Genomic DNA, 24,960 nt, shown 5'->3' with positions numbered 1-24,960 from the left:
TAATGAACATTTTTGTATCATTTACAAACCCTCATGTCTGTTTTTGCTTTCTTCCAAGAAACTTAAAAAGAGACGTAACGCAAAATGGCCAAGCTGCACTTTCTATGCAAAAAAATAAAAAATAAAATAAAATAATTAATGGAAAAGTAGCATTAAAAACACTAAACAATCAAAAAGCAACTTAAATTTTGGATGCAGATCTATTGTACAGTTTCAGATCACTTGCAATAAAGCACAAGGGTCATATAGAGCATTATTATGGTACTGTTATGGTGTTTTTTTTTGTCATTTTTGGTCAGTGTTTACTTTTACTGTATGGAAAAGAGCAGTTTGTAGATTCCCGAAAATGGCATTAGATTAAATAAGTGATGACAGAAATGTCATGTTTGGGCTAATTTCACTCTTTTAAAGTGATAGCTCACCAAGTAATGAACATTTTGGTATCATTTACAAACCCTCATGTTTGTTTTTGCTTTCTTCCGAGAAACTTAAAAGAGACGTAATGCAAAATGTTCAAAAACACTATAAAATAATCAAAAAGCAACTTAATTTTTGGATGCAGTTTGTAGATCCCCCAAAATATCTTAAAATGACATTAGGGTGAATGAATTACGACAGTAGTGTCATTTTTGGTTGAATATACTCTCCTTATTGTTTCAAACCTGTATACTTATTTTCCCGAGAGAAAAAAAGGAGATGTTACACAAAATAACAATTTAAATTTGAACACAAAGCAATCGAATGGCTTCATAACAAGTCACATAAACATTTTCATGGGATTTTCATGGTGGTTTTTGTTCATTTTTTCACTGTATGGAAAAGCTCAGTTTGTGGATTCCCCAAAGTATCCTAAAATGACATAAGAATGAATAAATAATAACCAAAGTGTCATTTTTGGGATGAACTACACTCTTAAAGGAGCACTTCAGCAAATAGTGATCATATACACACCCTCACCGTGGTTGAAACCTGATAGTTTTGTGAGAGAAACATACCGCAATTAATTAAAATAGTCATTATTCATTGAAGTGTAAGAGAGATCTGGCATCTACAGCTGAAGGCTAGATTAAAATTACAGTCAGTTCCACCCAGAAAGCTATTGTATGACTTCAGGAGACATGAAATACACCATACAGATTGTATAAAATGATATGATACGATGCTGTTATCATAAATATTATAGTACATCCGGAGAAAACATGTTCCAATCAACATGATGACTGAAGTTTCATATTTTGGTGAACTGTCCCTTTAATGCCAACCAAACAATTAAAGCTCATTATTTATCAAACAACGCAGCAAAACAAAGGAGCAGATGAGTATGTGGGTCAGAAGCATCAGTGGTCTCTAATCGTAGAGATCTCAGTTTTCACAATAGCGACTGGCGCACAAAAGGAGGGGAAGTAAATCGACTTTCTACCTGCCCGTACACGCCGTTGTTTTACACCGTGGCGTGGATCCAAAAGAATTCACAGTCAAATTACACAACTGCTTTATTTCCCTATTATTCCTATCATGCTTGAAACTATGTCTGTGAGTCACGACAAAAGCATGACCCGCCAATGTTTATTCATCCATTTCCCATAAAAGAGGACAGACTCAATCCTCTATCCTGCAATAAAGAGTACGAGTCACGCCATGCCCCCACGTCCACCCCTTTCCCGATCACGTGAACCACCCTTTCCAGTCCATACGTAGCTCGACATCTCCACTAAAGAACCTGATCTCATTGGAACCGCACCGTTGTGTCAATACTCCAAAAGAATATGTGTTAAAGAGGGACTTTGTGAGTCTTTTTTCCGCGCTTGTCTGTCTCGCCCCGGTCGGTTGCTCTGAATGGCTGTAAAGTAAATATCGCACAGAAGAAAAGAGAAACTCCTGCAAAAGCTTGGCCGCTCTCCAGTGGGTTCGAGCCAGAGCTACCTCCAATCTCGCAAAACCTGATTGTGCTCTGGAGTTCGCTTGAGCAAACACTTCTCCACATTCACAGGCCAATGTCGAGCACTTTGCATTGAGAGTGTGAGCGATTCCCTAAAAGTATTCCCTCTTACTATGAGCTATTAAAGAAGCACAATCAATACTGCAGCTGTTAAAAAAGGGAACCAGATTTAATTTTGTTGAAGATGACTTCGGCCCCTGCGTCTGCCAGAATCTGCTGATATTTTCAACAGATTTAATTTTATGAAAGACATTAATATGGAAGTTTGTTGCTGCCATGGGATAAAAAAAAGCTAATTGCAATAGTTTACATCTCACAGTTTCTGAGAAAAAGTCAGAATTGCGAGATATAAATATAGTATTGCGGAAAAAAATCTGAATTGTGAGATATAAAGTCGCAGATATAATTTTTTTAATGTCTTATTCCATGAACAACAAAAACTGGAATTGCAAAATGTAAACTCGGAATTTAGAGGGAAAAAAAATCTGAATTGTGAGATAAAAAGTCGCAAATATATTTTTTATTTCTTATTCCATGAAGAACAAAAACTGGAATTTCAAAATGTAAATTTGGAATTTAGAGGGAAAAGAAAATCTGAATTGTGAGATAAAAAGTCGCAAATATATTTTTTTGTTTCTTATTTCATGCCGAAAAGAAATCTGAATCGTGAGGTATAAAGTTGCAAATATTTTTTTCTTATTCCATGAAGAACAAAATCTGAATTGCAAAATGTAAACTCAGAATTTAGAGAAAAAAAGTCAGAATTAAAACTCAGTATTAAACTTGAGTTGTGAGATAATAACTTGCAATTGTGAAGAAAAAACATTTTGAGATAAAAAGTCACAATTACTTTTTGCATTGTCTATTCCATGGCGGAAGAATTTGCGAGAGAAAAAAATAGAAACCCAGAATTTTGAGGAAAAGAAAAGTCAGAATTGCAAGAGATAAACTTTGTATTGCAAAAATTATTATTACTTAAAAAAAAAAATTACTCCATGGCAGACAAAAAACTGAATTGCAAGATTTAAACTTGGAATTCTTATAAAATAGTCAGAATTCTGAGTTTATATCTTGCAATTCTGACTGTCTGTGAGATGAAAAGTCACAATTACTTTTCACATTTTTTATTCTATGGCGGAAACAAAACAGCAGAATTGCGAGAAAAAATATAAAAACCCAGAATTTAGAGGAAAACAATTTGAAATTCCAATAAAAATGTCAGAATTCTGACTTTGTGACATAGTCACAATTACTTTATTTTTTTATTTCAATGGATAAAAAAAATCCCTAAACTCTGAATGGTGATTAAGAAAGTCCAAATTCTGATTTTGTCCAAATTGTGTGATTAAAAAGTTTTTTTTTTATTCCGTAGTGTAAAAAAAAACTGAACTGCAAAATGTAAACATAGAATTCAGAGAAAAAGAATTCCAAAATCTGAGTTTATATCTTGCAATTATAAATTCTTGTTGCTGCAGCTGTAAATATCAGCATGGGTTACATAACACAAACCACTGACGTGAATACATAATGTAAAGGTCCTTGCGAGTCTATGAACTCAGACTACATTGCTTTTTAATTGCTCAGGAGACTTAAAGGAGATCATTAAAGTGTCAGCAGATGTTTGTTTGGGAAAGCAGTCAAAATGACAAAACAGTTGTCAAACAGTAAAACTGTAGAGCTTTTTTAAGTGAGACCATTTTTTAAATTTGATGAGAAATTAGATTTCTGGCCTTTGATCGGAGAATTTGGCATTTCTGAATCTCTGGATCTGAAACGCATACGGAAACATTCGGTAACCCTAATATTTACATTTCGATTTACAGCATTTAGCAGATGCTTTTATCCTGAGTGGCATATCATGTTCATCACCGTCATGCACTGTACGTCTTATAAAGACGTTTTGAGCACCGCTGGAGAGTAGGGAGCTTTTTTAATTTCTGACTTTTGATTGAGATTTTGGCATTTCTGAAACTCCAGATGAGAAGCAATAGGTAACCCTATTATTTAAATACAGTTTTATCCTGAGCAACTTGGATATCATGTTTAACTCTGTCATGTGTGTCTAATGAACATGTTCTGAGTGCTGCCGGGGAGGACAGAAGCAAATGACTCTTGGACTTGAAGTCCAAGACTAAATTTCCAGAATGAAAAAAGGGATTTAGCCAATGATTCAGCATGAACTGAAGGAAAATCCCTAATGCTCATCCTATGAGACATGCAGAGTGCTCTTACGTTTACATCAGTGCCAAAAACATCTCTCAGCGCTACAGCTCAAATACTCAAACGGACACGTCTGCAATAAAGTAAAAAGATCCTGTTACAGCAAAAATTTGGGTTATTAGTTTTAAGGCTGAGGAAGAAAACTTTGCTTTGGGTGGGGGGAAAAGACAATAGTCTTTACAAAACTTGCTGGTACAATGTTGGAAAGTTGTTATCTGGTTCTTATAATGTTGTAGACTGCATTAAAATACAGTAAAAACCAGTAAAATTGTGAAATATTTTTATGATTAAAAAAGACTGATTCCTATTTGAACATATAGTAAACTGTAATTTATTCATGTGATCCAAAACTGAATTTTCAGCATCATTACTCCAGTCTTCAGTGACACATGATCCTTATCTAATATGTCGATTTAACATTTCTTATTATTCTCAATGTTGAAAACGGTTGTGCCGCTTCGTATTTTTGGTGGATACTGTGATGCATTTTGTTTTTCAGGTTTCTTTGATGAACAGAAAGTTTAAGAGGACAGCATTTATTTGAAATCGAAATCTTTAGCGACATTATAAATGTCCTCACTGTCACTTTTGATTAATTTAATGTGTCCTTGCTGAATAAAAGTATTCATTTCTTAAAAAAAACACTTTAATACTTACGGTTAAAGGTTTGTTTATATCCTCAAAAGGAAAGTTTTCATGCCAAAATGCCTAATGATGGTAAATAATACGAGCGTGTAAACACGGCGCGGCCGTATTGCTGGCGAAGCGTCCGCCTGCATGTTAAATTGCCATATGATAGTGGCGTGACCCGCAATAACACCCTGAGCTCGTTAAACACCAGCACGCTTTCAACATCAAATATCAGCCAGAGCCGTCAGAGCGCATCAATCACGCCGCGGCGACACGGGGAATAAAACGCATGGAAGAAGAAAGGGAAACATACATCCGTCTAGATTTCGTTTCTTTAATTGCCGTGCCGCGGAGGGCCGACTCCTCTGAAGAGTCAAACAATGGATTATTTCACATGGCAGCTCCCGCGAAATTAGCGAAGGGGGGAAAGAAAGCTTTTTAAGGACAGGACGAGACCGAACGCCCGCTCGGTCTGAGGATCAGAAGTAGACGGAGAGGGGGAGAGAAATGGAGAAAGCTGACGGCAGCCAAGCAGCGCTGGAGCTTTGCCAGTCGCCTGTGTGGTCCGTGTGTTCAGAGCTTCAGGAAGTCAACTCCGCCAAGAAGGGGCACACATGCTACTAGAGCTTTATAAATCGATGGGCCGACTGCAACAATCAGACACCACGCAAGCGAATGACTCCAACAAGCAAACTTTTATTTCGGGGCCAACACGTATTTGTTCGAGGGGTGATCTGGGGCCAGACCGGCTCGGTGCCGTAGGGTAATTGGCGGCAAGCTGACAAAAAATCCTCTATTTGCCCCGTGTGCCTCGTAAATATAACATGCGCAGCGGGGCTATAGGCGTCTCCGCAGGCCAGAAAGGCCTGAAAACCAAAGATGATCTATGTATCGATCTAGTCTGATTACTTGCAATGGTCCATAAAAACACATATTTCAGAGGTCAGACTGCTTCTGTTTTGTAGTAATGACACAATTGGGGTTAATGCACAACGGTCAGTGTATCGCTAAAAGGAAATTCCTTTAAAAGACTTTTCAAGCACTACTTTTTTCATTTTCAAGCATTTCAAACAGAGATCTGTCTTAGTGTCTTTCAAGTGTTAAAAAAGATAAATAGATAAATAATAATATACTAACAAACCAAAATATGAGAAGCATATGCAAAGTATGCAATGATGCCAACTTAAACTTTGTTTTTTGTTAACCTGGCAACACCTCCCTTACTCAAAAAACAAAAAAACCCACATGGTTACTATAGTTAAATCTTGGTAACCACAAATTAACCATGGTTTTCCTACACTAACCATAGTTTAACCATGGTGTTTATAATAAAGCTGTAGTTATACAAAAAAAAATGGTTATTACACTTTTACTCCACAGTTAATTTTAAGGGATTTGTATTTGTATATAGTTTTTGTTATCTTTTTTCTTTGTTTTGTTTTTATAACTGTACTGTCTTAATGATTTGATGTTTTCTACTGTTTAATAAAAAAAAAAAGTCAGAAAAAAGATTATCAAACCCACTCCGAAGTCCCAGATTGAATCAGATGACTTGCGAACGCACACCGAAATCCTGATCTAAGTCAAATGATTCGCAATCTGCACTCTGCACTCCAAAGTATGAACACTCTGAATAATGATTTATTAAAAATAATTTTAGGACATTTCAGAAATCATTAAATTCATGAAAAGATTCACAAACCCACTCCTAGTTCTGATATAAATCAATTGAATCCCGATATACGAAGTTCTGATTTAAGTCAAATGATTCTTGAACCCACTCCAAAGTCCCAATCTAAGTCAAATGATTTGTGATTTGAAGTTCCGATTTGAATCAAATGATATGCGCTTCGAAGTTCCAGTCTCAATCAAATGACACCGAAATCCCAATCTAAATCAAATGATTTGCGATCTGCGCTCCAAAGTCTCAATCTAAATAATGATTCTTGACCCATCATTTCAGGTCAGGACTCGGAGCGCGGATTGGAAATCATTCAATTTTCACGAAAAGATTCACGAACCCACTCTGAAGTTCGGATCTAAATCAAATGATCCACGATATACAAAGTTCTGATTTAAGTCAAATGATTCTTGAACCCACTTCAAAGTCCCGATCTAACTCAAATGATTTGCGATTTGAAGTCCCGATCTGAATCAAATGATTCATGCTCCAAAGTTCCAATCTGAATCAAATGACTCGCAAACCCACACCGAAATTCCAATCTAGATTAAATGATTTGTGATCTGCGCTCCTAAGTCTCAATCTAAATAATGATTCGTGAACCATCATTTCAGGTCAGGATTCTGAGCTCGGATTGGAAATCATTCAATTTACAAAAAGATTCACGAACCCACTCCGAAGTTCGGATCTAAATCAAATGATTCACGATATACAAAGTTCTGATTTAAGTCAAATGATTCTTGAACCCACTTCAAAGTCCCGATCTAACTCAAATGATTTGTGATTTGAAGTTCCAATCTGAATCAAATGACTCACAAACCCACACCGAAATCCCAATCTAGATTCAATGATTTGTGATCTGCGCTCTGAAGTCTCAATCTAAATAATGATTTGTGAACCATCATTTCAGGTCAGGATTTGGTGCGTGGATTGCAAATCATTCAATTCACGAAATGATTCATGGGCTCCGAATTTCCGATCTAAATCAAATAATTCACAATATACAAACTTCTGATTTAAGTCAAATGATTCTTAAACCTGCAATAAAGTCCTGATCTTACACAAATGATTTGTGATTTGAAGTTCCAATCTGAATCAAATGACTCGCAAACCCACACCGAAATTCCAATCTAGATTAAATGATTGGCGATCTGCGCTCCGAAGTCTCAATCTAAATAATGATTCGTGAACCATCATTTCAGGTCAGGACTCAGAGCGTGGATTGCAAATCATTCAATTCACGAAATGATTCATGAACCTGCTCCAAATTTCTGATCTACCCACTCCAAAGTCCCAATCTAACTCGTATGATTTGCGATTCGAACATTCTATTTTATAATAATTACAATGTCAAAATCTGAAAATAAATGGCTCTTTTAATTTGATCTGGTTTTTGCTAGTGAATCGCTTGAAATGATTGATCTAAGTCACGAGTTTGAATCATTCTGAGCGTTTCCAGGGTAAATGACTCACTCATTTGATTTAGTTCATCAGTTCCTCTTTTTGCATATTCAGCCATGATGCTGTCAGTACTACTGGCTTAGCTCGCTAGTTTTATGACATTAACTGAAATAAGAGAAAAAGTATGTTTTTTGAATTGTTGATATTTGCATTAAAAGATGTATGCTTTTTGAAAAAAAACAAAAACCTTATTTCATAGATGCATTGCCTTTCAATAATTACAAGCACTTTTCAAGTACCTTTAAAAATTAACATTTTAAATATATTCAAATAGAAACCAGTTATTCTAAACAGTAATAATTTTTCACAATTTTGCTGTTTTTTCTGTATTTTTAATCAAATAAATCCAGTCTTAGTGAGCAAAAGAGTCTTCTTTCAAAAATAATAAAAAAAAAATCTAAAATGTAAGATATGTTAATAATATCTTCTTTTGTGTTCATACAGGTGCAGAACGACACAAAGGTAAGTAAATGATGACAGAATGTTCATTTTTTGGCCAAGTTATGCCTTTAATGACTATAAATGTTACAATTTAGTAATGTTTATCATCTAGAGACAAATTTGATACATAAAAAAGGATGCTTTCTTTCTTCTATTAACAACAGTGCAAAAAAAATATATATATATATTTTCTACTTAAAAAAATATTTTTTAGTTAGTATTAATTGAGTAACTTTATTTGTGTAAAAAGAAATAGAAAAATATGCTTTGATTAAACCTCAAAATTGCATACAAATTTAGAATTTATTATTTATTTTTTATTATTACAGTGCTTTTATTGTTTAGTATTAATTAATTTGTATTTTATTCATTTAAAAAGTAGATTTTTTTTATATGAGAAACAAATAATGGTTTCAAAACCTTTTTTGTATTGATTGAGTAATATAAATTATATATATTTTTTATAAAATTTTATGTTAATTAAAAAAATTTTGTACAACAAACAAGTGATTGCAATATTTTGAGGAGTTTTGTACTTTTGGGGGATTTTTTCCCACCTTGGCCTACAAAAATTGCTAAATTTCTTAAGCTATATTAATTCAAAATATCAGATTCAATTATTTTATCAACTTGTTTTCTTTCAGTTAGCATAGTTTTTGTATTATGCAGCTCAGTTTTTTGAGTGAACATTGTCTAAATGATCCATAAATAATGCTTTTTTGCTTAAACTGAGGTGCATAAGGCCTATGACCAATCAATACCAAAAACAAATACAAAACCTGTGCTAATTAAAAGAAAACAAGACCGAATTCAGTATTTGGTGATAATATAGCCTAATGAGAGATCATGTATCAACCACTTCACCTGGCCAATATTATCAGTGTATTACAAGTCATGTGTAACCCGCTGTTGTTGATAGAAGCCATCATGTTTGTCTGCCAACAGCAACAGTTGCATATTTCTTACATTGACGTCTCACATGGGGAAAGTACAGGAGAGCTTTCTTACACGAGCCATCCTGAATTAGTTTTATTTTGAATGGCCTGCGCTGGCTTTTGTCTGAAAGCCTGCTGTGTGTGTTTTGTGTGTGTGCGTCTACCTGTCTGGACACGCCGAGCGGCGTTCAAAGAGAGAGAAACATCACAGGTTCGCGGCTAATGCTCATTTCAGCATCGAGCAATTAGAGCGGCTCCGCGCAAACCGCAACGTAAACAATCTGACTTCAATAGAAGATTTTATGTGCAACATATTGATTGTCAGAAGCTGTTACGCAAACAATACACTGAAACATGTGGTGGCACAACACTGAGGCTGCAGAAGAAAGATTTATTCATTCCTTTAGTCTGTGGAAACATTAAAGCTGTTTTGAGGTAGAGGACAACAGGGCTAATCGGCCTGCATGAGGAAAATGGGATTATATTTATTTGTTTAATAATACAAAATTCTGGTTTTATCTGGTAGAGATTGATTGATTATTTATTTATTTTTATTAATTAGTGTTAATTAACATTTGTGTAAAAAGAAATGGCAAAGTAAGCTTTGATTAAACCTCAAAATTGCATGCAGATTGCAATATTAATGTGGTGTTTTTTTGTTATTTTTTTAATATGAGAAAACAATAATGGTTTCTGGTCGAAAACCTTTTTTGTATTGATTAATATAATTAGCATTTTTTGCATTTGTTAGTTTAGAATTTTTTACTGCAATATTAATGTGGCGTTTTTTTATGTATTATTTATTTATTTATTTTTAAAAATATATATTTAGTAAGAAAATATAATTAATTTATATATTTATATATATAAAAATACATTTTCTAGTTCATTTTTTTTATTTAGTATTAATTGAGTAACTTTATTTGTGTAAAAAGAAATAGAAAAATATGCTTTGATTAAACCTCAAAATTGCATACAAATTTAGAATTTATTATTTATTTATTATTACAGTGCTTTTATTGTTTAGCATTAATTATTTTGTATTTTATTTATTTAAAAAGTAGAATTTTTTTGTATGAGAAACAAATAATGGTTTCAAAACCTTTTTTGTATTGATTGAGTAATATAAATTTTATGTTAATTTAGATTTTTTTACAACAAACAAGTGATTGCAATATTAATGTGGAGTTTTTTATTTATTTATTTATTTTAAAAAATGTAATTGAAAATATAAATATATAAAAAAAGTATATATATAAAAAAATGTAATATTTTTTATTTAGTATTAATTGAGTAAAATTATTTGCATGAAAAGAAATGGTAAAATAAGTATGCTTTGATTAAACTTTATATTATTTTTTTTTTATCTGGTACTTTTGATGTTTAGCATTTATTATTTCGTATTTTATTTATTAAAAAAAATTATATCTTAAGTAATAAAATGTGATTTATTTTTATTTTTCATATGTATAAACTAGCATTTGCTGGTAAAAATATATTTATTTTACTTAGTATTGATTGACATCATTTGTGTAAAAATTTATAGCACAAGCAGGTGATTATGATATTAATGCGGTGCTTGTTATTTTGTATTTTGTGAGTAAAAAATACAACTAGCGCCTTTGTAAAGTGCTTTTCACCCCATGGTCCTTTAGCCTCGACGTACCCTACTGTCTCAAAACAAATGAGAAGTTAACAAGAAAGAAAGTAAGAGATGAAATCTCTTAAGAAGTGTGCAAATTAGATATCGGTGGAAAATCTCCATGAGCAGAACATTTACACCATTTACCGTCCTGCTGTCTCTATGAAACGTGTTTGGCTGAGTTCTGCATGAGACAATAGCTCTTTTCCAGCCGTCTTCATGGCAGTCAAAACACAGCGTCACGGATAATCTTGGCAAATACCTTTTTAAAAACAAGCCATGTTTTCCATCTCCCCAATGTGATGTGGCATTAATTAACAGAGCCAACACGGGCAAAGCAACAGACTCCAGTGCGCTTTCCCCATATGTGCACATTCACCTTTAGAAGTACAGATCGTGCACAAAACTTCTGCTTAAAATGCTTTCTTATGTTTCAGTGACATTCTGGTAACACCACATTACAGCACTGGAGTAGAATATTTACAATACAGTCTGGTAAAGAGTAATACTGTATAATTGATGGCATCGTGAAGCACCTTTATTTTTAACAGTGTAGTAAAAAAACAGCATTACTTGAAATAAAATCAAATAAAATCAAATATTTCAGCTAGTTTCCAAACAGGGTTATTAAAGGTAAATAAAACTAAAATAAAAAGAATAAACTTTTTAATATAGAAAATGTATATTAAAACATCTAATAGTGTGTGTGTATATATTCTTACTCAAAATAACCCTGTTGCCAAGGAAACATGCATAATTGATGAAGAAAATTGTTTTAGAATTTATCATTTTATTATTAATGGTTCATCAGGTGACAATTGTGCATCTTAGCACCTAGTAAAGAAACAGAATTACTTGAAATAAAATAAACATGAACTGAAATAATAAAACAAAACAAAAAATAAAAAATAATAAAAAAATAAATAAAATTAAATAAAATTAAAGTAAATTAAAACCTAAAATAAATGCATTTAGCTAGTTTCCAAGCAGGGTTATTAAAGTGAACTAAAAATAAAATTAAAATTAAAAATTTGCCAAAGAAACATGTATAATTGATAAAGAAAATGGGTTTATAAATGATATAAAATAATATAATTATTATATAAATAATATAATTATAATACAATTTTATGTCAGCTATTTTCCAAGCAGGGTTATTATAATTAACTAACACCAAAATAGCCCTGTTGCCAAAGAAAACAAGTATAATTGATGAAGAAAATTGTTTTATAATAATTTATAATAATTTTATTATTAATGTTTTTTTTCAGCTGAAAATAGTGCATCTAAAGAAATAAAATAAAATAATAAAATTAAATTAAAACTAACAAATAAATAAATAAATACTTAACCTCATTTTATTTTAGCTAGTTTTCAAACAGGGTTATTATAGTTAACTAATACTAAACTAAAAGTAAAGTTTGATATAAAAAATGTATATTGAAACATTTAATATATTTTTAAAAAGTTTTACTGAAAATAACTCTAATAACTAAAAAAATAATTAAAATTACAAAAACACAACAAAATTACAATAAAAGCTGAAATTTTTTTAAAAATAAACTATTTAAAATCTCAGTGAACACTAAAATAACACTGCACTACTCTACAAGATTTGCAGTTTCACTATTTTGTGCAGTATTAAAAATGACGCTACACTCTTTTTATATATATATAGTCCGTAAACCACCCGAGTGATGCCAACTTTCCATGAACAGTCCAAATGCATTATGTATACAGCTGTACTTTGTTGCATCTGTGTTTTAAGTGCAAGCTTTTCTAATAAATGTTTTAGTTTTACGTGACACTGCAAGAATCAGTTGGCCTGACTGTATATTGATTTTGTTCTTTCCCCTCTTTCCAGGTTTATAGAGACTGTCTTTCACATGTCAAGCCCACCAACAAACCAGCGCTTATGGATCAGATATCGGCGCAAGAATGCCGCTATTATGATGGTGTGCGAGGAACACTGGCAGTCATGGTGGTAAGAGTAACACAGGCCCTTCTCTGAGACGTCTGAGCCGCTCCTCCCAGTCTATTAGTGCAAATTACTCTTAATAACCACAGTTACACGAGACCCGCCAAATGATTACAGCAGCGTGCGCTTCACACTCACGGCCCTGTGCCACCAGAACGACCACCAACACCAGTCTGATCACTCGCTGAAGTAACAGTAAAGTAACAAGCGTTCGTTTGAGTTGCACGCTACCTAAAGCAATAACAGTGATGCTTGTCTTGTTGTGTGTCTTGGCTCTCATTGGCTGGAGATAATTGGATCAGTCTCCAGTTGAATCTTGTAAGTGATATTTTCTTTACAAATGAGCAGACGTTGCTGGGGAATTTCATGCTAGACAAAATATATCTGCGCTTTCTCAATAGCTTAAACAGTTAGGGAAACGTGTGGACCACCTTAACAATGAAAACATACACACTGCTGATCAAGCAAACTTACTATAGTGACACTCAACTACGTAGATGAAAGATACTGCTGTTTTTCTGCTTAAGTCAGGACTGAGATCTCAATCAGGGTTATTACAATTATTTTTTCAATCAGGGATATTATAATTAATTAAAACAAAAATCATAAAAACATTGTAAAAGTCCAAAATGTAAAATTTAAAAACAAATGTAAACTTATTTTGTTTTAGCTAGTTGCTGAGAAAGGCATTTCATAGACCAAAAAATATATAAAAAATAAATATAAAATAATAATAATATTGACAAAAACACACACCAAGTTGACTACAATTTTTAAACAAATAATAAATAGAAAATAGAAAATCAAAACTAATTTAAACTATTAGTAACAAATATTAATACTTCAAATTATAATGCTATCATTTACTTTATAATACTATACTAATCAATAAGATTTATTATAACATTCATTCTCAATCCCAACCATTACTTGAAACAAGCATTATCTGAAATACAATATTAAAATGTGAGTTAAAACTGAAATAAAAATTTGTATAAAATAGATATAAAAAACTAACTAAAAAACAAAGTATTAATAATTATTAATACTCTCAAGATACTAAAATAAAATAGTTAAAATTTTAAAGATATGTTTAGTAAAAGAAAATTAAAAAAACACAACAAAATTTGTATAAAATAGACATTAAGAAGCAAACTAAAAACTACAATTAAAATACAACTAATTAAAAGTATTCATAATTGTTAATACTCTCAATACTGAAATAAAAACAAGTATAAAAATGACAAGATCCTAAAATAAAATTGCTAAAATTTTAAAGATATGTTTACTAAAAAAAATAAAAAACACAATAAAATGTGTATAAAATAGACGTTAAAAAACAAACTAAAATTAAAATACAACTAATTCAGAGTGTTAATAATTATTAACTAAATAATTATTAACTAATTAATAATAATTATTAACTAAATGAATATAAAATTGACATTAAATTGAAATGAAATTCAAAGTATTCATAACTATTAATACTCTCAAGATACTGAAATAAAATAAATGAAAACTATAAAAATATATTTAAAAACTAGTACAAAAATGACAAAAACACAAAATTACACAAATAAATAACGCAGATTATTAAAATCTAAGCTAATTTAAACATAATATATTATTAATATTCTCAATCATACTGAAATAAATTAATAAAACAATATAAACATAAAATAATAAAAGTATAAAAAAAAATACATAAAATAATAACAATTATTCTTAATCTCAACCATAAACCTAAAAACTAAAACACTCTCAAGATACTGCAATAAAATTAATAAAATACTATAAAGATATATTTAAAACTAGAACAAAAATTACAAAAAAATCACTAAAATAAATACAAAAAAATTATAAAAAAATAAACTAATTTAAACTATTAATAATAATTATGAATATTTTTAATGATACTGAAATAAATTAATAAAACAATATAGACATAAAATAATAAAAATATAAAAAAATAAAATACATAAAATAACAACAATTATTCTTAATCTCAACCATAAAAAACATTATCTGAAATACAACATTGAAAATGTGAGGTACTAAAATGGCTAAAACTAAAACACTCTCAAGATACTGAAATAAAATTAATAAAATGCTATAAAGATATATTTAAAACTAGAACAAAAATTACAAAAAATGAATAAAATAAATACAAAAAAATATAAAAAATAAACTAATTTAAATTATTAATAATAATTATGAATATTTTTAATGATACTGAAATAAATTAATAAAACAATATAGACATAAAATAATAAAAATTACTAAAACTTCACCTGGAATCAGAATGAAGATGGAAAAATATCAAAGAATCAAAAATAATTTAAACTATTAATAAAATATATGAATAATTTCAACAATACTGTAATAACACTGATCTGAATTGTTTCTCCTACCTGATGGAAAATTCAGTTGAAGCTGCTATTCATGTTTTGGAACATGGTATCTGTTGTCTTGCTGGTCTACGCTGGTCTGGTTGTTTGTCGCTGGTCTAAGATTGTCTACCAGCTAATGACCAGCTAGAAACCAGCAACCATGTTCCAAAACAACTACCAACTGCTGGATTTTCCAGCAGCAAATCCACTCTCATATGTTTCTCCTATGAAAATGACCCCATAAAGAAGATCTCAACAATGTCTCAGACTCTCCAGATTCATTTTATACTACTCCTTTGAGCTCTTCCAATACAGTATGTCAACAGTTATCTTGTTTGTGCTCGTTTGACACACCAACACAACAGAGAATTCAATTAAATCTGCCGCATAAGCAATGAAAGAGCAGCGTCTGAGCCTTGAAACCGTCCTTTGGGAAAGAACTGAATGACGCCGAAGCTTAATTAAAGGCCTGAATGTCTGTCTGTCTCTCTGAATGCAAGTTTTTGTGTGTTTTTCTCTCTTAAGCACAGGAGGAATGTGTAAACAGGCAGGCAGAGGCAGCTACAAGACACACTCACAGGACGTTGCACAACTCGAAATGCCTCTGAATGTGTCATTTCCTGCCTGGCCACCTGCCTTCCGTTTAGAAAACAGCAGCACGCGCATGAAAAATTGACTTTGAGATAGATGGTGTGGGATAGAAGGAGAAACCTCAGAAGAGGCTATTGTGTTCTTATTCTCTGTAAAGTAAAGATTCTTAATTAGTGGTAATGATTCCATAGAATCTTTTCTTTGCAAAATTGTGAAAATTAGAACTGATCTTGCTCATCTTAGCATTATTTTCCTGGACATAATTGTGATTCATTGTTGCATGTTATTCCAAAGGGAAAATAGTTTGTGATGTTGCTCTGTCGTTGAAATGACTTTCTTTTTCAGATGACGTCACTAGTTTCTTTTATTTCTCTCATATAAAGCCACCTTACTTGTTTTGGACCCCATTGACTTCCATTATATGTATTAAAAAAAACAACAATATCTTTTTATGTGTTCCACAGCAGAAAGAAAGTCACACACATTTGGAACAACTTAAAGGTGAGTTAAGATATTTTTAAATACATTTTTCTCATTAAATATTTGTTGATGGACAGATATCTAAATTTATATGTTTATGCCAGTGTTATTTTAGTATCATAAATATGCACTATTAAAAAACAAACCTGGTAATTTTCTGACAAGTAATTTTTTAAGACATTAATTCTGTTAATTCTAAAACACAACGCAAAATTAAAAATAGAGGTAAAACACCTGTTAGAAAGAAAAAAATAATATGGAAAATTCTGTTAAATTAATACAGTAAATTGTGCCATAGTTTTATTTATTTGTTAAAGTATACCATTATATTTTTTGCTAATTTTAATTAAATATATTTTTAGTTTCCATATTAAATTTAGTTAAAGTTTTAATCATTTTATTAGTTTTTTAATGTCTATAGTTATTATTAACTTTTAATTTTTAGTTCTAGTTATTTTAACAGCTTAAATTTAACATAAATTTTTTAAAATGTTTTATTTAATTTAATGATTATTTAACGTAATAAAAATGGTTTTAGTTAATGATAATAACCACAATTATTATCTATGATTTTTAATTTATGCTAATTATCTAAATAAAAAGTGCTTATAACTTCACTAGCTGTCAAAAGTTTTTGAACAGTAAGATTTTTATTGTTTTTTAAAGAAGTCACTTCTGCTCACTAAGCCTGCATTTATTTGATCCAAAGTACAGCAAAAAAGGTAACATTTTGAAATATTTTTTACTATATTATATTTAAAATGACTGTTTTCTATTTTAATATATTTTAAAATCTAATTTATTACTGTGATTTCAAAGCTGAATTTTTAGAATCATTACTCCAGTCTCATGATCCTTCAGAAATTATTCTAATATTCTGATTTCCTGCTCAAAAAAAAAAAAAAAATTGATCTTTCTATTCATCAAAGATCTTGAAAAAATGTACTCAACTGTTTCAATATTGGCAATAAAAATAATAAAATTCTTGAACAGCAAATCAGCATATAAGAATGATTTCTGAAGGATCATATGACACCGAAGTCTGGAGTAATGATGCTGAAAATTCAGCTTTGTTCAGCAGTTATTTTAAATAATAAAAATATTTAAAAATTTTACTGTTTTTGCTGTACTTTGGATCAAATAAATGCAGGCTTGGTGAGCAGAAGAGACTTCTTTAAAAAACATTAAAAATCTTACTGTTCATAAACTTTTGACAGGTAGTGTATACAATTCTGCAATTCCGCCATCTCTGAAAGAAATAAACTAGTCTGCACACTAAAATGTTTGTGTTTACACCAACAGAAGCAGTGTTTGGAAATCACGACTGGTATTTCCCCTGATAAACGTATGCACACAGAGTCAAAGAAAGCAAAGCTGAAGATGAATGAGCCGTGTGAGATGAAAGGCCGTCACATCAGAGATGCCCGAGGGTACGATTAATCCGTAATGAATGAAGATCACACACTGGCATAAGCTGCCTCCAAAATGCAGCTGCCAGATGTGTTAATTGAGACGAGGAGGAAAAGAAGGAAGAAAACAAGACGTTAAGAAGCGATATTGTTGGTTTTGCCGCCAGAAAGTTATCTGTGAATACGAGGCCAGTGGCAACAGCTGTGTGCCAGGCAGGTTGGCATGTGCTTCTTACAAACACGCCAATGCCAGATCTACAGCAGCGCTCATCAGACACTGTGTCTCTGCGTATGATGGCGTGTGTCGATGAGAGGTAATTAATCATGCGGAATGTTCATGCTGCAGTGTTCCAGGTGGGTAACCAGGGCGTTGCTATGGGGTTGCTAAGGTGTTCTGAGGATACAATGTAACAGTTGGGATCTAAAAGTAAGAATTCCATTCTTTTTTTGCATTTAGAAATTGATTTTTAGTGATAAAACTCTTAAGTTGGGTTCACTGCAGTCATTTTGACCTGGAGAGGATTTTCTTTTTCCTGTAATGCTAGTTAATGTTATTGCACTGGACTAAAACTTAGCAGTAGGGTATAACATTTTGGTACTTTTGAAGGGTATTTTTCCAAGCTTGTTAAATTAGCACAGATTTTGTATTGTGTAGCTTACACACTTCAGGTTTTGAGCGAATATTGTGAATATTGAATATTAAAAAAACTGAGGTGCATAAGCTCAGATCATTGAGGCCTACGGTCATACAGTTCCACAAAGAAATGCAAAACCTGTGCTAATTGAAAGAAAACAAGTTGACAAAAAGATCAAATCCAAGATTTGTTAATAATATAGCTTAAAGATAGATTTACAAGCAGTTTTTAAAGGCTGACAGGAACACCAAATTAGGTGTTCAATCTAAAAGGTGGTTAATTGTTGGTATTTGCTTCTTTTGAAGCCATTATTTCAACTTTTATGTTTAACAGTAGAACAGTAGAACAACTACATTACCCATGATTCTGAGAAGCAATTTCCACCAATCACAGAATAGCAGCGAGCTCTGCTTTTAAATTCCAACAATCAGAGAGTCGAGACGATCTCTGCTTTTGAATTCCACCGACCAGAGAGTGACGGCAAGCTCAGTTTTTAAATTTCGCCCATATCAGAGAGACGCGGAAAGCTCAGCTTTTAAATTCCACCAATCAGAGCGTCAAGGCAAGCTCTGCTTTTAAATTCCACCAATCAGTGAGTTGTGGAGCTCAGATTTTAAATTTCACCAATCAGAGTGTCAAGGCGAGCTCAGTTTTTAAATTCCACCAATCAGATTTTTGGTGAGCTCTGCTTTTAAAAAATTCCACCAATCAGAGATGTGGTGAACTCTGCTTCCATATTCAACCAATCAGAGAGTTGTGGCAAGCTCTGCTTTTAAATTCAACCAATCAGAAAGTTGCAATAAGTTCTGCTTTTAAATTCCACCAATCAGTGAGTCAAGGCGAGCTCTGCTCCACCAATCACAGAGTTGCGACCAGCTCTGCTTTTAAATTCAACCAATCAGAGAGCTGTGAGTCTGCTTTTAAATTCCACCAATCAGAGAGTCGCAGTAAGCTCTGCTCTTAAATTTCACCAATCAGAATGTTGCAATAAGCTCTGCTTTTAAATTCCACCAATCAGTGAGTCAAGGTGAGCTCTGCTCCACCAATCACAGAGTTGCGGCCAGCTCTGCTTTTAAATTCAACCAATCAGAGAGTTGTGAGTCTGCTTTTAAATTCCACCAATCAGAGAGTCGAGGTGAACTGTGCTTTTAAATGGCATCAATCAGAAAGTTGCAGCGAGCTCTGTTTTTAAATTCCATAATTGAAAAATCGTGACAAGCTCTGCTTTTACATTCCACCAATCAGACAGCCACGCCAAACTCTGCTTTTAAATTTCACCAATCAGAGAGTCGAGGCGAGCTTTGCTTTTAAATTCCACCAATCAGAGACTAGTGTTGACCCTCATTTTTAATTTATGTAATTTGAAATGCTTTATAGGATTGCAGTTCTTTCCCTCATTAAAATGTTAAGTTCAGAGTCTTGTACTTTTGTCAGATTTTCAAATACGTTTTTGCTTCAAATTAACCCATATGGGAAAAATTAATGGAAAAAACGAAACAAACAGGTATAAAGAAAAGTGGGCGGGCACTATTAACATGTTGCTATGTGGTTGCTTACTGGATTTTTTGTGCGCAATCATTTAGAAACATACGTTAACAGCATGTCTAAAGCCTGCTGTCATTTCACAAAAACTTTGAGTAATTTCATCACCGAAAGCAAAAGGGTTTGCATAAAACGTAAGCTTAAGAAACATCTGTCAGTCACCGTTAACGGCTAACAGAATGTGATGTTCTTTTATTAGATTATCCTGCCACTAAAGGTCGTCTTGTGAAGAACTCTGGCCGTAATGTCAGACTGCAACAGACAGACTTCAATATAAACACATACTAAAAAAGTCAAGCACGTTGTGTTCCTGGTTCCATTCTCTGCCAGATGAAAGTAATTCATAACAGCTTGTGTGTATTTACTAGTCCTGGGGCTCAGTGTGAAAACTGAAATTTGGCAGCGTCTTCTAACAGTCTTTTTTTTCAGGTAGTGAGAGCAACTGAGAAGTCGAAGCAAACGGCGAGCACAACTCACAAGTCCAGACATCGACTCAGATGAAGCGGCTTTTTCATAATTGAAGGATAACTGGAGCTTTTTGCCAGATCAGGTTCCTCTGAGAGAGAAAACACTGGGCTGTTTCTCTTTTCTGTGACACGTCTCTGTTCAATGTATCGGTGAAACTTTAAAGCCTTTCTTTTTTTGTCTGAGAAATGTCTCGATGGTTCTTATAAATCTAGCTGATCACATAATGACCCCAATATTGATGTACAAAATGGATTTTGTCTGGAAATACATCCTGACCTTCTTTGTAACCCAACCATATACAGCATTAAGTTCAGAATAGTACACTAGCATACTATTCTTAATGTGCACAGTATGTGAATTTTTTGTATGGATGGAATACTAGTACAAATACACCAATGATGTTATAAGTGTTTTGTTTCATTTTATAGACGAAAACATTAAAGGAGTTGCTGGAGATGAAAGCACAGCCACCCTAGACACAATCGTTTCCTCAGAGCTTCGAAATGAAACCAATGGCTATCGGCGAGGTATTTTTAGCTGAATCCGATATTAAGGAATATTACTATATTTTCCCATTTTTGAGTATTCCACAATGCAATGTGCTCAATTTTCCATTGGCTGTGTCGGGAATGCAATATTTGCTTCATGCATACTGAATACTATGCAGTATATACTATATACTGTGAAATCAATCTCCACATCAGATGAAAAATATATAATTATTGCTTATTTATTTACCATAATTGTGATATAATTTCATATTTTAAGCCTTTTTTTTTCTTGCAATTCTGACTTTTTTCTTGCAATAGTTTTTTTCCCTCCACAGAATTAAAAAAGGTAATTTAGACTTTTTATCTCACAATATTTGATTATATCTTGCAATTCTGACTTTTTTTCTCATTGCAAGAAACGACGTCTGAATTGTGAGATATAAACTCTGAATTGCAAGAAAAAAACACAGAATTGCAAGATACAAAGTTACAGTTACCTTTTTTAATTGTTTTATTCTATGGTGGAAATAAGCTTCTACACTAAAATGTAGTATAGAAAAAATTCCACTTAAATTTTCACAGTATTAGTGAATTTCATAAACAATTACAAAGAAATGTAACAGTGAATTTTACATTGAAATTTTGAAGTAGAAATATTAAAATAGTATTTTCTTGTAAAATGTACTCTTATGACTTTGACAAATAATTTTTACATTTGCCAAATTCTGAATTAAACATTTAACATGAGTTCATGTGACGTAAAATACAGTTTTAAATGTTTATCATGAAATAATGCATACTATTTTAAAAAACAGTAAGATGATAGTATGCATCCTGCCATAACAAAGATTTTAAACTACTGTATATTTCATGTTTCATTCAGAATGTGTTTAAAAAAAGATTTTTAGAAGTAGTAAATAAAGATTATTATAAATAAATATTTCAGTTATTCTATTTCAGAATTTCATGTTTATTTCAGTGTTCCTTTCTGTTTTCTTTGTCATTTATTGTGAAATTTGCAAGCAATTCCTGAGTGCAAATAGTTTTTTAACATAGCTATGTTGCATTTTTTAATTACATTTTTGAAAATTTGATTATGTAACAATTTATAGTCACAAAATTAGCATTAATTATGTTTCTTCATTTTTAAAAATGTAACAATGTTGCATTTTTTTCATTACATTTTTGAAAATTTGATTATGTAACAATTTATAGTCACAAAATTAGCATTAATTGTGACCCTGGACCACAAAACCAGTCTTAAGTCGCTGGGGTATATTTGTAGCAATAGCCAAAAATACATTGCATGGGTCAAAATTTTTGATTTTTCTTTTATGCCAAAAATCATTAAGAAATTAAGTAAAGTTCATGTTCCATGAAGATTTTTTGTAAAATTCCTACTGTAAACATATCAAAATGTATTGCATTTGCATTGCATTGCAAATGCATTGTTAAGAACCTAATTTGGACAACTTTAAAGGTGATTTTCTCAGTCTTTTTGATTTTTTTGCATCCTCAGATTTCTGATTTCAAATAGATGTATCTCAGCCAAATATTGTTCTATCCTAACAAAGCATACATCAATAGAAAATTTATTTATTGAGCTTTCATATGATGTATAAATCTCAGTTTTGTCAAATTTAACCTTATGACTGGTTTTGTCGTCCAGGGTCACAATTATGTTTCTTCATTTTTAAAAATGTAACAATGTTGCATTTTTTTCATTACATTTTTGAAAAGTAACAATATGTTACTAACATTATTCATGTTTCTTCTTCACACAGGAAGTCAGCACAGCAGCCAGTATGCAGTGCGCTATTATTCCATTGAGAACACAGCCAGAGCGCAGGTCAGAGGTCGAAGGGTTTGTAGGGGCACTCGCTCTTAAGAGCACGTTGACGGACAGACACAAGAGGCCAATACAGTAAACATTTTCACAAGTCAAGCGGCCTTGACAGCACGTGTTTGTATTTGCCTCTCGCCGAACACGCCTGCTGCTCCTCAAAGGCCGTCTTTGTGCATTGAGGCGTGCTGAATCCATTTTTTAAAACAGTACCGTAACACAATCTATGCATCAATTCATGCATCGAGCCGCACGCCTCGTCCCACTGGCTGTGCCACGCCGCTGCACGGCATCATTCATCTGCTTCTGCGTGTGCTAATCACATGATGTGTGATATTTGGGGTGGTACTCACTTCGCGGCTCGCGCGGTCCGTCCACTGTGACCTTTATGGCTCGGTGGTAAGTGGCCACTTGCGGTGGGTTCGTGAATACCGTGATTGTCAGCGTGAAGCTCTTTCCTGCAAAACACAAAAAGGTTCAAACCCGATTAATCCGACGGACAATGCGGCGCATTCATCGCGCAGCCGTCATTTGCATTTCTCTGCTGGTGACGGTGGGATTTTAACTGCGAGGAACTCGGACGATTGAAAAGGCCTGGGCGCAATGGACAATAATGGGGTTGCTTTGGAAAGTGACCCTTGCTGCCCATTGAATTTATCAGTTGTTGGACATGACAAATCAGAAATGCATTAAAAAGAATGAATAAAAAGTGTACGTGTAGCCATTTTGTGCAGCAGTGGCTTTAAATTAGCTTTTATAAATAATATTAATATATAAATATTAAAGCATTTGTAAATTATTTTCATCATATTAATATTTAAATATATTTTTATAATTTTTTAAAATATATTTAATTGAAAGATTTTAAGTGATTAATATTTAATTTTGGATTAATAAATATTTTATTATCAATTTAATATTTGTATCCATATGTATTATTTTAATTGATATTTAAACTATTTCATACTGAAAAAAGTATGTCTACATTATTATTGGTGGATTTCTCTTTAGGATTTTTTAATGAAGAAAATGACTAGAATTGTTGGACCTCTGCTGTTGCTTTATAATATTATTTATGCACAGCATTAATGTATACATGTAAAAGCTTATGAAAATCATCAGTTTTTAAATGTATTTTAAATATATTAAATAAAAATATTCTTAATATAATATTTAATAAATCATATATATTTTAAGTGTATACACACACACTTAAAATATATATAGTTTACTAAATATAAGATTAATAAATATTTATAGTTTATTTAATGTGTATTATTTTATTATTTTAGGAATAATTTATTTTATTATGTACATTACCAGTCACAAGTTTTTGAACAGTAAGATTTTAAGTAAGTCTCTTCTGCTCAACAAGCAGAAATAATTATGGAAATTAATACTTTTATTTAGCAAGGATGCTTTAAACTGATCAAAAATCATAATAAAGACATTAATAATGTTACGAAAGATTTCTATTTCAGATAAATGCTGTTCTTCTGAACTTCTGTTCATCAAAGAAACTTAAAAAAAATTCTACTCTGCTGTTTTTAACATAATAAAAATAATAAATGTTTTTTGCACAGCAAATCCGAATATTAGAATAATCTCTGAAGGATCATGTGACTGAAGTAATGATGCTAAAAATTCAGCTGTAAAATTACAGGAATAAATTACATTTTTAAATATATTCAAACAGAAAGTAGTTATTTTAAATAGTAAAAACATTTCAAAATTTTACTGTTTTTGCTGTGCTTTGAATAAAAACAAATGCAGGCTTGGTGAGCAAAAGAGACCTCTTTAAAAAACTTTTGACTGATAGTTTTTTTTTTACTACAGGTAGATGGCTGTACTTGTCATTAATTGACATTCTTCAATATTTCTAAAAACATGATAAGAATTTTTTCTTTTGGACCTCTGCTGATGCAAAATAATGCACAACCTCTGCTCGTATTTGCTAGCATGTTCACATGCACTGGCATTTGGATTTCCTTTTATCAAGCACCCAAGAATAAACTTCCGCAGCAGTGCTGTTATTAGTCGTCATTCTTTTATGTGTGAACATTAGAGGGTTAGGTGTGAAGGTGGGGTCCTGCAGTTACTGTTTTTTCATCTTATGTGACCTTTTAGTAATCAGCGTTTCCATTTTTTAGTTAAAATGTTCATAATTGTGTGAACTCAGTTCAT

The 24,960-nt window shown here is 32.0% G+C and overlaps 1 protein-coding gene across 1 annotated transcript in view; it reads right to left on the bottom strand.

Moving 5' to 3' along the window:
• Nucleotides 1-24,960, bottom strand: part of LOC141295316 (runt-related transcription factor 2-like) — a 79,348-nt gene that overhangs the window by 16,290 nt on the left and 38,098 nt on the right. The window contains exon 5 of the mRNA XM_073826526.1: nucleotides 23,130-23,234. Within this exon, the coding sequence (XP_073682627.1) occupies nucleotides 23,130-23,234 (105 nt within the window). The remainder of the gene's footprint in view (nucleotides 1-23,129; nucleotides 23,235-24,960) is intronic.

Source organism: Garra rufa, chromosome 21 (assembly GCF_049309525.1).
Source record: "Garra rufa chromosome 21, GarRuf1.0, whole genome shotgun sequence".
Lineage (NCBI taxonomy): Eukaryota > Metazoa > Chordata > Actinopteri > Cypriniformes > Cyprinidae > Garra > Garra rufa.
The sequence above is the reverse complement of the archived record's forward strand: the minus strand, read 5'-3'. Positions and strand labels throughout refer to the sequence as shown.